Raw genomic sequence first — 16,833 nt, 5'->3', positions numbered from 1 at the left:
GGCAAAGGAACTCTTCGTGACTTGATCTTGAGGGAGCTGCGGATGCCTGCTCAACCACAGATTTTAAATGCAGCCGATGTGTGATTCAGTCATACTGTAGTGGCCTACCTCAATTTCAGAACCGTTAGAGAGGAAAATGTTTGAATGTGAAAGCAACGTTAAAGCTGGGAACAGTTGAGGAGGTAGAGGTGGAAAATGCACAAAGTAACATTTTGAATCTAAACTCTGAAATCTCACCTGAGCAATGCCACCCACGAACTTGGTCTTGACCACCACACTGTGGTCATCAGCTTTATCAAAGGCAGCTTTCTGAGCCGCCTTCACCAGGTTGTCTGATGCCCGCTTGACCGCGTTCCCAGCAGCCTTATGGAGACAAAACCCTTGGTTAATGCCATCATAGTGTGTAGAGGTGAAGTCAGAGAGACAGCAGTGGAAACCAGTGGGTTGTGTTTAGTAGGGTTATACCTGCAGTCTCCTCATGGCCTCGGAGTCCGGTTGAGCTTTGACCTTACAGGCCACTAGGAGCTGAGCTGTCGAGGCTGCCACCTGCTTGGCTGAAGAGATGAGCTTCTCCTCACTGGCGTGGCCCTGCACAGAGGCATTGGCCGCCTCACACAGGTTACTGGTAGCTGCCGCCACCATCCGAGCCTACAGGGAACAGCAACCATACATCAGGGTACTGCCTCAGACAGACAACTCAGTAGATATGAGGCTGATTCCCCATGCACAGTTTCACAGTAAAGTTCTGTCATAATACTACATAAAAAAAGAAACAATGATGGGAACTCACAGCAGATACGAGACCCTGAGACCACTGGCCATCATCCACAGCATTGGCAAGAATGGATCCTACCTGGAGAGTAGAGTGAGAGAAATACAGTACTGTTTTTTGCTGAGGTTACATTCAGACACTGATTATTCTAAAACAGTTGTAGCTGACCTTGCCCTGTGCCACCAACTCTCTCTGGGCTGCAGAAGCAGACTTCACCAGGGCACTGGTGGCTGCAGCGATGGATTTAGCTGCCTCCAGGATCTGCTCCTCAAAGTCCAGCGTCTCATCTGCTTGCTGAAAGCAAAACCCATAGAGAATGATAGTGGCCTCTAGTGGCCAAAAGGATGTGTTAGTATGGGCAGCGCCCTTGAGGGCTTCCACCATTTTAATGTAGTCAACTCGGTGGGACTTCCAACTTCATTGGTTGATCCCTCCTGGTGACCCTGATCACAATACCAGATTAAATCAGTGAACTAGGTCTGGGCCAGACCAGGTCATCAGGAGGGATCAGCCAATAGTAAAGAAGAAAATTTACTATTTCAGAATGGAAATGCCCATGCTGTCACAGACACTATAATGCCACAGATACAAATATGAGTTCTCTATCTATCTCTATGGCAAAACCACACATTTAACAATGGAAATGCACTTAGGGCGACATCTTGTGGCAATAAGACAAACTCCATTGGTTGTTTTATGGTGCTATGTTGAGTAACTGGCCAATCACATCCACCAACACATTTCATAATGGGGAATCCTTCCAACAGATCTTCAAATACTGTTTGCTGTTGGAAAATCCAAACCAAACATTTCGCAAGATTCATACAGTAGAGAAACACCCATTCTAAAAGGATAATGAATTACAAATAATGTCATTCCTGTCTCAGTAGACTACACCAGTCAGTGACCATAGATCATGCCAGCAGAACCAACACACAAGGGACACGTGGCTGGAGACAGGGCGGGACACTGTAGGAATATGTTTGATATATAGTTGGACTGAATAACAACCTAATATATCAAACATATCAGACAGAGGCCTGCAGAGAAGGCTTCCAGGTCTACAACTCAAGAGAATGGAGGGAGAGTGAAGCATGCTGGGGAGGGGAGAAGGGGCACAGAGAGGGAAGGATGAAAGGAGGGAGCAGAAGGTGAACAGCAGGGGTTGTAGATAATCAGTAAGACAGTACCTCATCATGGTTTAGATGTTTTAAACGGTGTCCCTTTCACACGGTGTACTGTGGGCTTGATATTTTGAGGTCTAAGTAAATCTACACCTTGCATGATATAGTAGTACACATAGTATACTGTAGCTGGTAAGAATGATTGTTTCATTGTTTCAATAATTTTTCATTGGAAAAAAAGATCTCTAAATCTTTGCCCCGCCTCTCTGCTTTGTGGAAGCAGAAAGTATGCACCATTTTTAACAGATCACTAGAGGGCAGACAGATACTGCCATCCTAAAGAAGCCAACCACCCTACATCTCCATCTTATAAACACTGGGCCCTGCTGAAACCTGAACCGGAAGGCCATCAGGAAGTTTCTAATGAAAACAGGAGGTTCTCCAGCCATGTTTAGTTGTGCACCAGAGAGCTGGAGAGAGGGACCAGATCTGATCAACCAAAGAAACAAAACAAGTAGACCGAAGAGCACTACAGGGAGAGAAGGAAGAGTATTGGGAGGATCTGAGGTCCAATCTACAGCTGTACCTGTACACTGGCGTGCGCTCAGAGAAGTTACGTTGGTTTGTTCAATATCACTCCATGAAGTGGATGAATACCGTGGACTGAGAAAGGCCCCTCTCATTTTAGTGTAAAAATAAAAGAATGCTGCAATAAAACAAATGAAATGGGTTCAACAAGGAGGATGACCTTTCCTCCAATAGGCTTCAGACAGATCATCACAAATGTGAACTCATTCCAACATAAGCTTCAGGTCTCAGTAATGTAATTGTCTCCTGGCAACACGGCTCTACAGATTCTCTCTAAAAACACCAGATTGCTCCCCAAACAAAACCTTCTAACAGACGTAAATATATCAACATTTTGCGAGCTCACAGACCACACAAGTAGGCTGTCTTGAGTCAGCATCGTTTAGGCTACAGTTCACACAATACTCCTATTCCCTGCCAACATATCACAACCTCTAAAAGCAGCTCTGAGACTAACAGATTACTGTACTTCAAAGTCAATGTGAACTTCTGTTATCTTTGGCCCAGGTAGCGTTCCTGATGAGTGAGTAGATAGGTTAGTAGACAGGTGTGTTCTGTGGTGGAGGTCTGTTCTGGGAGGTGTGGAGGGAGGGGTTGGAGGTGGTTGAGAAGGGGACTGGCAGGCCTACCTTGGGCTTGGCTCTGGGTTTCAACTGCTCCAGTTTCTTGGCTGCTGCTTCGATGGAGGCTGCCGCTCCCAGCAGCTCAGTCTCAGCGATGACAGTGGGGTCCTCAGGGTCCACCCATTCTGACCCTAAACCACACCACCGAGAGGTAATAATCCCAACACATTATACTAATCCTACAACTCTTAACACAGACACAAATATAAAATAAAGCATACACCACCAAGGCAGTTCACCAGTTCAGACAATGCCACTTCACTTATGCCCTTTCTATAAAAATGCCACCAACCAGCCAATTTAGAACACACAAACACAACTCCACACATGCAATGATAACAAGAATTATACCTCTGAACATACAATGCCAAGCAGATCTACCATGCAAGTTTTCCACTCTGCCGAGTTCTGTCGATAGACTGGGCAACAGTGACCCCTGACCCCCTGTCTTAGTCTCCAGTATCTATGCTGTAATAGTCTAGGTATGTGCCGGGGGGCTAGGGTCTGTCTGCCCCTCCCGAACCTACTGTCTTGACCTCTGAATGCTCGGCTATGAAAAGCCAACTGACATTTACTCCTGAGGTACTGACCTGTTGCACCCTCTATAAGCACTGTGATTATTATTTGACCCTGCGGGTCATCTATGAACGTTTGAACATCTTGAAGAATGATACGACCTTAAAGGCCATGTACTCTTATAATCTCCACCCGGCACAGCCAGAAGAAGACTGGTAACCTCTCAGAGCCTTGTTCCTCACTAGGATTCATCCTACTGTAGGTTCATGCCTTTCTAGGGAGTTTTTCCTAGACACCGTGCTTCTACATCTGCATTGCGTGCTCTTTGGGGTTTTAAGTTGGGTTTCTGTATAAGCACTTTGTGACAACTGCTGATGTAAAAAGCGCTTTATAAATACATTTGATTGATCAATTGATAGTGATTATAATGCCTCAATGTTAAATAAGGTTAAATAAGAGTTTGAAGAAGTGTACTTTCGATGGATCATTGTCACTCTTTATAGGTTTTAAAGTGGCCATAAAACGGGACTGTTTGGGAACAGCTTGGAAAAGCAGATGGAATGATGTTTTTCCAGATTATGTTGAACCTTGGGGAAATCTATTCAGTACCCCTCCCTCCAATCCCCCTCCCCTCTAGCTCCCCTATATGCCTGAGTGAACGGTGATCGGCAGGAACCAAACACCCCCATCTCTCCCTTACCTCCATCTGAGGCATGAAAGAGAGAGGGAAAACAAGAGGCATTAGACATGTGAAATGGATAGCCCCAGTGGGTCGTTGGCTGTACGCTGGGATCCAATTCTCACCCAAACACAATATATTAGTCCTGTCAGAGATATGGACGGCAGGCAGCAGGGCTTCTGGAGGACACATTCCTGGTATACATACATGTGATAGCCAATCTACTGAACTAATATGTTGACAATTTACATTGCAATGACTCAGGATGTTAGGCCCACTTTACAGCAAATGTTCTATATTATCTGTCTACATAACCTGTGGATAAATGGGGTGGTTTTGGTATTTTCATTATTGTGAATATTCTACTCACACAAAGCCATTATACGCCCTGGGAAGAAAACATCCCTAAACTAATTTACATTGTGTGCTACTGTTTGAATAAATTGTCAGAATGATATACTGGGTCTCTGCAATATGCTGTAGTCTGGTCTAACTATGCTTCTCTAGGTGAATGTGTGTGTGGCAGCCTCACCCTTCATGGCCTCAGCCGTCTGGATGAGCTCTGTCACACACCCCGCCACGCACTTGGAGTGTACCGCCAGCTGCTGCCTCTGGTCCGCTGTGGGCTTCTGGAGCACCTGGACAGACAGACAGACACGCACACAACAATCATGGAGCCACATGTTATCAGGCCAAGCTAACAGAAGGTAGGTGTTGTCTGTGTGATGTACTGTATTCTCCATCTCACCAGCAATACTTGCTCCAGCAGGTTGATGTATCCAGTGGTGCACTCTGACCCGTAGCGCAGGGCCTTATTCCTCACCTCCTCACTCACCTTTGGATGACAGGCCGCTTGCTAGAGGGGAGCAAGACAACACAACAACATAAAAACATACAATGGAGTGGATGTTTATATATTATTTGCAGAAAATAAGGTTCTCTGCCTAATGATATTGACTATCAAGTCAAAGTAATATAAAAGGTGTCTAAAAGGTATGCTGAAGACCACTAGGCTCTCCTGTATAGAACTACAGCCTTAATATCGCTACTGCATTGCTACAGCAGTGATAGGTGGGGCAGCAAAAGTCATTTCGTTAAGATCGCCATAAGCCTTTTCCTCCTTTTTTCCCCGGTCAGTTCACTGCTGTAAGCCCACTTTTGTGATGCGCCTGAAGGTCTTCATGACTAACATTCCAGACTGAGTGACATTGAACAGTGTGAGTTACACCAGCCATTTAAACCAGCCCCTGCTGCCCTGCTTTCATGTTTTCCCTGGCAAAGCGGCAGTATGGGAGTGATGTGGTGTCAGTGAGAGGATGTGAGGCCGGAGTTGGCAAAGCTGGGGTGGATTATCACCTTGCAGGTGGTCAGCATATCAGATATGGCTTTCCGGCTCAGGTTGGCCGTGGCGATGACGTGCTCCTGCTGGGCAGAGTTTCCTGCTGCCACAGCCTTGGCCGTTGCCGTGGTGATGCCCTTTGTCATGCGGATGAACTCTTCCGGTGTGGTCAACTTTTCGGGGACGTCCTTGGACTGGAACACCTGTGCACACACAGCATGAGTCACTGTGACTACAGCCACTTTGGTTGACCTACTTTCATTCACAGGTTGGTGCATCATTACTACAGACAGGAGTTTTTCTGACCATATGACCTGACCAGAAAATGCTCCTGGCCTTTATCATTGTTAGTCTTGAACTGTCAACAGTCAGCCCGGGCTCACGACCACTGTTAAAGAAAACAAGTGAGGTGGACAAATGTCCTAGTGTTATTGATGCCACTGTAATTATGAGCTAAGTGGGCTGTGTTTGATTTGGATTTCGTCGCTGCAGCCTAGGTAACGCCTGTTGTGGTCCTGAGGGTACACTGATAAGGATTAGCAGTAAATCACTAGAAAAACAAGCTGATTAACATTTCTGGCTCTCTTTTCCCCTGTGTCCGCAACACAATCCCTGATAAGAGCAACGAGAAGACTGCAGGGCTTTGTGGAGGAGGGGCAAAGGTGGACTAGATATCAGAGAGTTTAAGGTTGAGTAAAAACACTTAGGTACAGCATTCAGTACACCGGCACACCACCCTGTCTTTAACCAGCCTGGCAGCCTGTGTCTCCTCTATGATATACCACTAGTACAGAGTGGCAAGGGGAGACTTTCAGGGCATCTTACTGTCAACTCCTGTTTGATGCACTCAATGGTGGCCTCCAGTGCCCTCGTCCCGCGAGTAGCCTCATCCTCCACAGCCTTCACAGTCTTCAGCAGGGATGTCACGTTGGTAACCATCACCTGTCAGATATAAAGAGAGAGATGTGAGGATGACACTTACTGAACACAGAGAGTCAGGCCAGCAGGTAGAGTTGTCTCCCCCTAGCACCAGGGACCAGAATGGGGTCTCAGTAGACAGCCCGCCAACAGTAAAGAAGGACAATAATATACACATTTCAGACCAGGAGGAAAAAACCTTGAAGCAAGGTTTGGCTGGGCTTCAGTTAAAGCCCTAGTCAGTGGCTCTCTCTCCACAGAGTTTGGGACATAAGGAGCCTCTAGTCCTAGTCACAGTGGTGATCACAGATTGCTCAGAGTACACACCCCCTGTGACAAGCATGAGTCACACACATACCCTGATACCCATCTCGGTGATACTGGCACACACACACACACACACACACACACACACACACACACACACACAGTGATAAGGGTACTGTCATATCCTTCTGGAAATAGCACCATTTGTGTTTCTTGTAGAACATACTGCCATGACACAGAGACAGCATCTTGTATAGATATGATCTGCATCTCCTTATACTGAAGCTTCATTTCTGTAAAACAAGGGTGGCTGAATAGACAAATAGACACTCCAAAGTGTGTAACATTCCGTGTGATATTCTCTATGTTAGAGCAGTGTATGTCTTACAGTACCTTGGCAGCACTCTTCAGCTGATACATGGACGGGTCGTCAGCTGGCTTGCCTGAAGCACACTTGGTGGCGCTGATGAGCTCAGCTAGAGCCTTGGCCACGTCTCTCACCGCATTAATGAGGACCACCTTAGGGGAGGGAGGGGAGAGAGAGACCATATTAATACAACACAATGGACAGAGTATGGGTTTATCAGGCCTACCTGAGGTAAAGCATTTAACAGAGCCTGGCCTTATCACTTCTACCTGGAGTTATGCTACTTCTGATAGAATGGAGGGGAGATACACAGGGAAGAAATTTGTGTGTCAAAAGGCCTGATTACAGAATGGCTAGACAGAATGACAGACTAACAGAACAGTACAAGTCTATCAGGATGACCTTTATAGAATACATGGGCACACATGTTAAATCGCTATTGGACTACTTAGAGGTATGTAATATAAATATGTAGACATATAGAAATACGACAGATTTATCAGATTTAATACGACAGATTTATGAATTTAGAATGAAAGATTGTTGTAGCGTTACATTTATGTCATTTCAATCCAACAGGGTGTGGTCAGTGTATTACCTGAGTCTCTGGGTCGTCAGAGCCCATGCTGGTGGCTCCAAGTTTGACCACGTCAGTGAGCATGGTGATGGTCTTGACTGAGGACTGGGCAGCCTGGGCCAGTCTGTCCTGACTGGACGCTGCCCCAGACACCAACAGCTTAGTGTCCTCCACCAGAGCCTTGGCTGTCTTCAGAATGCTCTCCCTGAGGGACACCACACAACAGCTTGTCAAACACCTATTGGTATAAATAAAGATTTATTAAATTGAACATTCTATAGTCATACACATGCAGTTCATGGGAAGAGACAGTCCCTTTCCTTAAAAGAAAGACATCTTGTATGAGGTCAAAGTCCATCCATTCCTTCATTCACCTCTACTTGACTTGTGGTTTCTGTGGACATAATGAGTTTGGCCCAAGGTAATCTCCTCAACAGAATAGTGTTCACCTCATTACTGTGACCTGCTCTAGTCTCACCTGTGGTCAGCGAAGGTCTCTTCATTCTCGGGGTTGAGTGTTCCGGCCGAAGCGAACATGATGGTGGTGTCGAGGTCCGCGATGATGCCAGAGACAGCACTAGCTGCTGTGATGCAGGCCTGAGTACCTTTGTTACCTGCCTGCAGAGCAGACAGCACCATGGCAACCTGCATGACAGACAGACATACATGGGAAGCAACATACACACGATTACTTTTTAGTCATTTAGAAAGACAATTTTTCCTCAAAGTAGCGGCAGTAGAGTCAGAACTAGAAAGGGATGGGAGGGTTTGGGGGGGAAGGTCGAGATGAGGAGGATTATTTAAGATACTGTTTGAAGAGGTATGGTATCAGATGTTTTCGGAAGATGGGCAGGGACTTTGCTGTCCTCCCGTAGGGGTGGGAGGGCCAAAAGACCAGAGGTGGCAGAACAGAGTACTCAGGTTGGGTGTAGGGTTTGAGCATAGCCTGAAGTAGGGAGGGGCAGTTCCTCTTGCTGTTCCGTAGGTAAGCACCATGGTCTTGTGCTTGATGTAAGCTTCGACTGGAAGTCAGTGGAGGGTTCAGAGGAGCCGGGTGATATGGGAGAACTTGGGAAGGTTGAAAACCAGGCGGGCTGCAGCGTTCTGGATAAGTTGCAGGGGTTTTATGGCACAACCGGGGAGCCCAGCCAACAGCGAGTTGCAGTAGTCCAGATGAGGACAAGTGCCTGGATTAGGACTTGTGTGAGGTAGGGTTGTACTCCACGGATGTTGTAGATCATGAACCTGCAGAAGCGAGACACTGCTTTGATGTTTGCAGAGAACGACAGGGTGTTGTTCAGGGTCACGCCTAGGTTCTTTGCACTCTGGGAGGACGACACTGAAATTGTCAACCATGATGGAGAGGTCTTTGAGCGGGCAGGCATTCCCCGGGAGGAAGAGCAGCTCTGTCTTGTCAAGGTTGAGCTAGGGTTGGTTGGCCGACATCCAAGTTGAGATACAGTTGAAGTCGGAAGTTTTTCATAAACCTTAGTCAAATACATTTGAACTCAGTTTTTCACAATTCCTGACATGTAATCCTAGTAAAAAATTCCCTGTCTTAGGTCAGTTAGGATCACCACTATTTTAAGAATGTGAAATGTCAGAATAATAGTAGAAAGAATGATTTATTTCAGCTTTTTTTCTTTCATCACATTCCCAGTGGGTCAGAAGTTTACATATACTAATTGAGTGTTTGTGCCTTTAAATTGTTTACCTTGGGTCAAACATTTTGGGTAGCCTTCCACAAGCTTCCCACAAAAAAATTGGGTGAATTTTGGCCCATTCCTCCTGACAGCTGGTGTAACTGAGTCAGGCTTGCAGGCCTCCTTGCTTGCACACGTTTTTTCAGTTCTGCCCACACATTTTCTATAGGATTGAGGTCAGGGCTTTGTGATGGCCACTCCAATACCTTGACTTAGTTATTCTTAAGCCATTTTGCCACAACTTTGGAAGTATGCTTGGGGTCATTGTCCATTTGGAAGACCCATTTGCAAACAAGCTTTAACTTCCTGACTGATGTCTTGAGATGTTGCTTCAATATATCCACGTCATTTTCCTTTCTCATGATGCCATCTATTTTGTGAAGTGCACCAGCCCCTCCTGCAGCAAAGCACCCCCACAACATGATGAATCCACCCCTGTGCTTCACGGTTGGGATGGTGTTCTTCGGCTTGAAAGCATCCCCCTTTTTCCTCCAAACATAACGACGGTTATTATGGCCAAACAGTTCTATTTTTGTTTCATCAGATCAGAGTACATTTCTCCAAAAAGTATGATCCTTGTCCCCATGTGCAGTTGCAAACCGTAGTCTGGCTTTTTATGGCGGTTTTGGAGCAGTGGCTTCTTCCTTGCTGAGCAGCCTTTCAGATTATGTCGAGATAGGATTTGTTTTACTGTGGATATGGATACTTTTGTACCGGTTTCCTCCAGCATCTTCACAAGGTCCTTTGCTGTTGTTCTGGGATTGATTTGCACTTTTTGCACCAAAGTACGTTCATCTCTTGCAGACAGAACGCGTCTCTTTCTTGAGCGGTATGACGGCTGCGTGGTCCCATGGTGTTTATACTTGTGTACTATTGTTTGTACAAATGAACGTGGTACCTTCAGGCGTTTGGAAATTGCTCCCAAGGATGGACCAGACTTGTGAAGGTCTGCAATTTATTTTCTCAGGTCTTGGCTGGTTTCTTTTGATTTTTCCATGATATCAAGCAAAGAGGCACTGAGTTTGAAGGTAGGCCTTGAAATACATCCACAGGTACACCTCCAATTGACTCAAATGATGTTAATTAGCCTATCAGAATCTTCTAAGCTCATATTCTAAGATCATGTGCTGTTTAAAGGCACAGTCAACTTAGTGTATGTAAACTTCTGACCCACTGGAATTGTGATAGTGAATTATAAGTGAAATAAGCTGTCTGTAAACAAAAAAATTACTTGTGTCATGCACAAAGTAGATGTCCTAACCGACTTGCCAAAACTATAGTTTGTTAACAAGAAATTTGTAGAGTGGTTGAAAAACAAGTTTTAATGACTCCAAACCTAAGTGTATGTAAACTTCCAACTTCAACTGTATCTGCCAAGCACGCAGAGATGCATGTCGTCACCTGGAAGTCAGAAAGGGGGGGGGGGGGGGGAGGGAAGTAGTTGAGTGTCATCTGCATAGCAATGATAGGAGAGACCATGTGAGGATATGACAGATCCCGGGTGACTTGGTGTATAGAGAGAAGAGGAGAGGACCTAGAACCGCGACTTGGGCTATTTTGAAGTCAGAGGGGACACAGCCAGTGGTCAGTGATGAGTTGATGAGGGAAGTAAGGAATGGGAAAAGGTCTCCAGAGATGGTCTGGAGAAGGGAGGAGGGGATGGGGTCAAGTGGGCAGGTTGTCGGGTGGCCAGATCTCACTAGTCGCAGGATGTAATTTAGAGAGAGCAGAAAGAGGTCAAGGCGTAGGGTAGTTCTGTGTGAGTGAGACCAGTGGACTCAATAGGCTGAATGAATAAGGAGCAGATGTCCTCAACCTTCTTTTCAAAGTGGTTGACAAAGTCGTCCGCAGAGGGAGAAGGGAGTGGGTGGAGGATTAAGGAGGGAGGAGAAGGTGGAAAAGAGTTTCCTAGGGTTAGAAGAAGAAGCTTGAAATGTAGAGTGGTAGAAAGTAGCTTTAGCAGTGGATACAGAGGAAGAGAAGGTAGAGAGGAGGGAGTGAAAGGATGATAGGTTCTTCGGAAGTTTATTTTTCCTCCATTTTTGCTCAGCTGCCCGCAGGCCTGTTCTGTAAGCACACAATGAGTCATTTCGCCACGGAGCAGGAGGGGATGGCCGAGCCGTCCGGGAGGAAAGGGAACAGTGTGAGTCATAGGATACGGAAAGGGAGGAGAGTCGGGCCGAAGAGGCAGAATCAGGAGACAGGAGAGAGATAGATTTAGCAGAAGGGAGAGATGATAGGATAGAAGAGGAGAGAGAGAATATTGCGATGGCGCATGACCATCTGGGTAGGGGCTGAGTGGTTTAGGCTGGAGAATAGGGAGACAGAAAAGGAAACAAAGTAGTGATCAGAGACCTGGAGGGGGATTGCAGTGAGATTAGTAGGTGAGCAGCCTCTAGTAAAGATGAGGTCAAGCGTATTGCCTGCCTTGTGAGTTGGAGGGGATTGGGAAAGAGTGAGAACATCGCAGGCAGACGTTGGGAGGTTGAAGTTGCCAAGTACGAAGAGCGGTGAGCCATCGTCAGGAAATTAGCTTATCAAGATGTCAAGCTCATTGAGGAACTCTCCAATGGAACCTGGTGGGCAATAGATGACAATAATATTAAGCTTGAGTGGACAAGTGACAGTGACAGCATGGAATTGAAACGAGATGGACAGGTGAGAGAGGGAGAAAAGAGAAAATCTCCACTTAGGAGAAATGAGTAGGCCTGTGCCACCACTGCGACGATCAGATGCTCTCAGACTATGAGAGAAAACAGGCAGATGAACAAAGAGCTGCTGGAGTAGCAGTGTTCTCTCAGCATAGGCTGAGATGAACTTGGCGTTCTTGACCACAGATCGGCAGTTTCAAACGCTGCCAGAGACCCGGAATTCCACATGGGTTGTGCGTGAAGGGTACACTAAATTAGAAGGGTTGAAGCCAAGTGGTGGGGAGCGTCTGTAAAGCCTACAGGGAGACGAGCGAACAGGTATAGAAAAACACACACATAGTTGCCAAAGCTACAAAAAGAGCAAAAATTTGATCTGAAAATGACTAGGTAAGATACTGAAGTGAGAGAGTGGTGTGAATTAACAGCAGCATCTCCGGATCTTTCTCAATAAACATCCAAACACAGCATGATCATAGAGAAATCATTCACTCTGACCTTATTATGTTGTTACGAGAAAATAAAGGAGCTGTGGCATATCATCTGATATTATCTGTGAATGACAACCACCATTCAGGATCCAAGGCTTACAGTACATGATCCCCCATCACCAAATAATGTGTTGGTGAAATCGTCATTTGATTAAAGCTTCCCATTTGCATTCAAATCAAGATGTGAATCAAGGTAATGGGAGGGCTGACTGTGAGGCAATCTGAGAGAGCTGGACTGAGCAGGGAGCTAGCAGCAGGAGAGAGCGGGGGAACCGTGTATTAGCCCTGAGCCTACTGCTGCACAAATGCATTAAACTAATGACTCTGGACGCTGCATCACACAGTGCTCTCTATCCTTCCTAATCCAGACAGACAGACAGACCTCTGCAGCCCCTCACAAACGAAAAGCCATGAGAGAAGCATTCAAATGAGGCACCTCAAGGTTCAGCTCCCCACACGCACGAGGCCACAAATTATTCATGTCTGAAATGAGTCTTAAATGAAATCATGCTGTGAGGGAGGAGAGAAATTCTAATACAGACTCATTGAAAACCAGCGATATCTTCTGCTAGTGGTAGGGTCACAGAAAGGACTAACTGGCCTAATTTCACTATGTACAGGAAGTGTAACCATGAGAACACGAACTAAAGCACTGAATTGATAATCATCTTCACGGCTACTGTACAGCACAAGTTGTTAACGTAATACAACACATAGCAAATATAACAGTTAATAATGTAGGTCTGCTTTACTCACTCCCCCAGTTCTTCCCCCAGCCAGAGGGCTCAGGGGGACAAGGTTTTTCAGGCACAGTGGAGAACGCTCTATTATAACAATCCATTATCCTTGGAGCCGATTCTCACCTATTCCCCTGACACCAAAACGACATTCACACCTGGACTCTTTCTTCACAAAAACCCCTTAGTGATTCTGCTACCGGCATCAGACCCAGAACACAGTAAGCAACTACCATTCAAGGGAATTACATTCTCTTTCACTTAAAGTAGAAATCCTAACTTACTCGAAGCCTAGTAATGTTCAAATGCAGTAACAAAAGCCAAGGTGCAGAACAAATCAACTGAAATATATTTTTGGGCATTCAGATAACAACATCAGGCTTGCTTCCTAACTCTTTACTATAGCTTAATTTACCCATATCTCATTTACTGTAATATTGTCTGGGCCAGTACATACTGTATGCCTTTTACCTAAGGCTCCTGAGTGGCGCAGTGGTCTAAGGCAGTGCATCTCAGTGCAAGAGGCGTCACTGCAGTTCCTGTTTCGAATCCAGGCTGCATCACATCCGGCTGTGATTGGGAGTCCCATGGGGCAGCGCACAATTGGCCCAGCATTGTCCGGGTTTGGCCGTCATTGTAAATAAGAATTTGTTCTTAACTGACTTGCCTAGTTAAATAAAGTTTTTATTTTATTTTTTTAAGAAACATACACAAATGACTCATCATACAAAATACATTTGCCTCTTCTAATTACCTGGCCTGTTGAAGAAACTCTTCATCAATTTACACCAGTTATGCATTTTCATCTACAGATACTCATACCTCCCAGAAAGTTTACCTTTCAATGGATTCTTCCAGGTTAATTCTGAAATCCATCTGTATAACATAAGACACTGTGATAACCTTCACCCTCCCCACTGCCGCACCTAACATTGTGTCTGATAGAGAATTGACTGAGGTACCATACTCTACAATTCTTATCATCACATTGCTAAAACCTCATCATCCCTCAATAACTTCAAGCGAAGACTAGGGGTCAGCCTGATGAACCAAACTAGTCAGTAATCTCCTCCATATAGCCTAACTCTCACACACACACATCTAAACAAAACATATACTGTTACATTTTTTGTGATTGCTGATCAATTCATTTGTTTAAACAAACCTTTTTTATTTTTGTATTGTATATCGTTTTTTTGTGGTGGGGTTTTTATACAAGCCCTTGGGCTTCCAACAACACCTGCACACCGTTTTATATGTATACAGTTGAAGTCAGAGGTTTACATACACTTAGATTGGAGTCATTAAAACTTGTTTTTCAACTACTCCACAAATTTCTTGTTAACAAACTATAGTTTTGGCAAGTCGGTTAAGACATCTACTTTGTGCATGACACAAGGAATTTTTCCAACAATTGTTTACAGACAATATAATTCACTGTATCACAATTCCAGTGGGTCAGAAGTTTACATACACGAAGTTGACTGTGCCTTTAAACAGCTTGGAAAATTCCAGATAATTATGTCACGGCTTAAGAAGTTTCTAACAGGCTAATTGACATCATTTGAGTCAATTGGAGGTGTACCTGTGGATGTATTTCAAAGCCTACCTTCAAACTCAGTGCCTCTTTGCTTGACATCATGGGAAAATCAAAAGAAATCAGCCAAGACCTCAGATTTTTTAAATATTTTATTATTCTAATTTTTTTTAGACCTCCACAAGTCTGGTTCATCCTTGGGAGCAATTTCCAAACGCCTGAAGGTACCACGTTCATCTGTACAAACAATAGTATGCAAGTATAAACACCATGGGACCACGCAGCCATCATACTGCTCAGGAAGGAGACGCATTCTGTCTCCTAGAGATGAACGTACTTTGGTGAGAAAAGTGCAAATCAATCCCAGAACAACAGCAAAGGACCTTGTGAAGATGCTGGAGGAAACGGGTACAAAAGTATCTATATCCACAGTAAATCGAGTCCTATATCGAAATAACCTGAAAGGCCGCTCAGCAAGGAAGAAGCCACTGCTCCAAAACCACCATAAAAAGCCAGACTACGGTTTGCAACTGCACATGGGGACCAAGATCGCACTTTTTGAAGAAATGTCCTCTGGTCTGATGAAACAAAAAAAGAACTGCTTGGCCATAATGACCATCATTATGTTTGGAGGAAAAAGGGGGATGCTTGCAAGCTGAAGAACACCATCCCAACCGTGAGGCACAGGGGTGGGAGCATCATGTTGTGGGGGTGTTTTGCTGCAGGAAGGACTGGTGCACTTCACAAAATAGATGGCATCATGATGAAGGGAAATTATGTGGATACATTGAAGCAACATCAGTCAGGAAGTTAAAGCTTGGTCGCAAATGGGTCTTCCAAATGGACAATGACCCCAAGCATACTTCCAAAGTTGTGGCAAAATGACTTCAGGACAACAAAGTCAATGTATTGGAGTGGCCATCACAAAGCCCTGACCTCAATCCTATAGAAAATATTTGGGCAGAACTGAAAAAGCATGTGAGCAAGTAGGCCTACAAACCTGACTCAGTTACACCAGCTCTGTCAGGAGGAATGGGCCAAAATTCACCCAACTTATTGTTGGAAACGTTTGACCCAAGTTAAACAATTTAAAGGCAATGCTACCAAATATTAATTGAGTGTATGTAATCTTCTGACCCACTGGGAATAGAATGAAAGAAATAAAAGCTGAAATAAATCATTCTCTACTATTATTCTGACATTTCACATTCTTAAAATAAAGTGGTGATCCTAACTGACCTAAGACAGGGCATTTTTACTAGGATTAAATGTCAGGAATTGTGAAAAACTGAGTTTAAATATATTTGGCTAAGGTGTATGTAAACTTCCGACTTCAACTGTATATACTGTATATATATATATATTTTTTTTTTTAAATCTGTATTGTTGTTTATCGCTTATTTTCTTTGGTGCAAATAAATTAAACCTAAAGACTACAAAGTTAGCACAATTTACCACAAGGTTCAGGCAAATAATTCCACTAAATCAGCCCCGTTCCCAGCCTACCTTCTCAGTGACGGCACGGGCACACTCAATGAGCTCCCTCTTGGAGAAGCTGTCAGTGGGGCTCATTTGCAGGGCGCCAGCCTTCTGAACCAGGTAGATACATCCATGGCCCAGCTCCTGGACCCGCGTCTTGATCTGGAAGCCCACCTGCAAGCACAGTCAGACAGCCAGTCCATCAGTATTACAGAGCCATCTCACTCACTCCCTGCCTCCCTTCACACAGCAGACTATGTCTCATAATGTCCTCGACTGACTGACTGCCTCTTATCAGGCTGCTGGGTAAAAACTGATTTCCAGCACCTGAGAGCGATTGATGGTAGTACACCTTTAATTTCCTGACACAGAAATGAATGGGTGGGTGTGAATTCATTACCAGCATCACTATAGGCTTTTAGGCTTGGAGGGGTACAATGTCGCTATGGTAACAAGGGTTTCCAGTAT

The 16,833-nt window shown here is 44.9% G+C and overlaps 1 protein-coding gene across 1 annotated transcript in view; it reads right to left on the bottom strand.

Annotated features, from left to right (window-relative positions):
* The window catches only part of LOC111960987 (talin-2-like), a 132,362-nt gene that overhangs the window by 3,061 nt on the left and 112,468 nt on the right, over positions 1-16,833 (bottom strand). Inside the window, exons 44-56 of the mRNA XM_070439726.1 lie at positions 16,393-16,539; positions 8,249-8,415; positions 7,792-7,975; positions 7,220-7,345; positions 6,467-6,583; positions 5,659-5,844; positions 5,051-5,158; positions 4,835-4,940; positions 3,114-3,238; positions 941-1,066; positions 791-853; positions 466-648; positions 238-363 (exon numbers count right to left, since the gene is read on the bottom strand). Of these exons, the coding sequence (XP_070295827.1) occupies positions 238-363; positions 466-648; positions 791-853; positions 941-1,066; positions 3,114-3,238; positions 4,835-4,940; positions 5,051-5,158; positions 5,659-5,844; positions 6,467-6,583; positions 7,220-7,345; positions 7,792-7,975; positions 8,249-8,415; positions 16,393-16,539 (1,764 nt within the window). The remainder of the gene's footprint in view (positions 1-237; positions 364-465; positions 649-790; positions 854-940; positions 1,067-3,113; positions 3,239-4,834; positions 4,941-5,050; positions 5,159-5,658; positions 5,845-6,466; positions 6,584-7,219; positions 7,346-7,791; positions 7,976-8,248; positions 8,416-16,392; positions 16,540-16,833) is intronic.

The sequence above is a fragment of the Salvelinus sp. IW2-2015 genome, linkage group LG4q.1:29, assembly GCF_002910315.2.
Source record: "Salvelinus sp. IW2-2015 linkage group LG4q.1:29, ASM291031v2, whole genome shotgun sequence".
In the NCBI taxonomy this organism is placed as follows: Eukaryota; Metazoa; Chordata; class Actinopteri; order Salmoniformes; family Salmonidae; genus Salvelinus; species Salvelinus sp. IW2-2015.
Note: the sequence above shows the minus strand (reverse complement) of the source record. Positions and strands in the feature narration are given on the sequence as shown.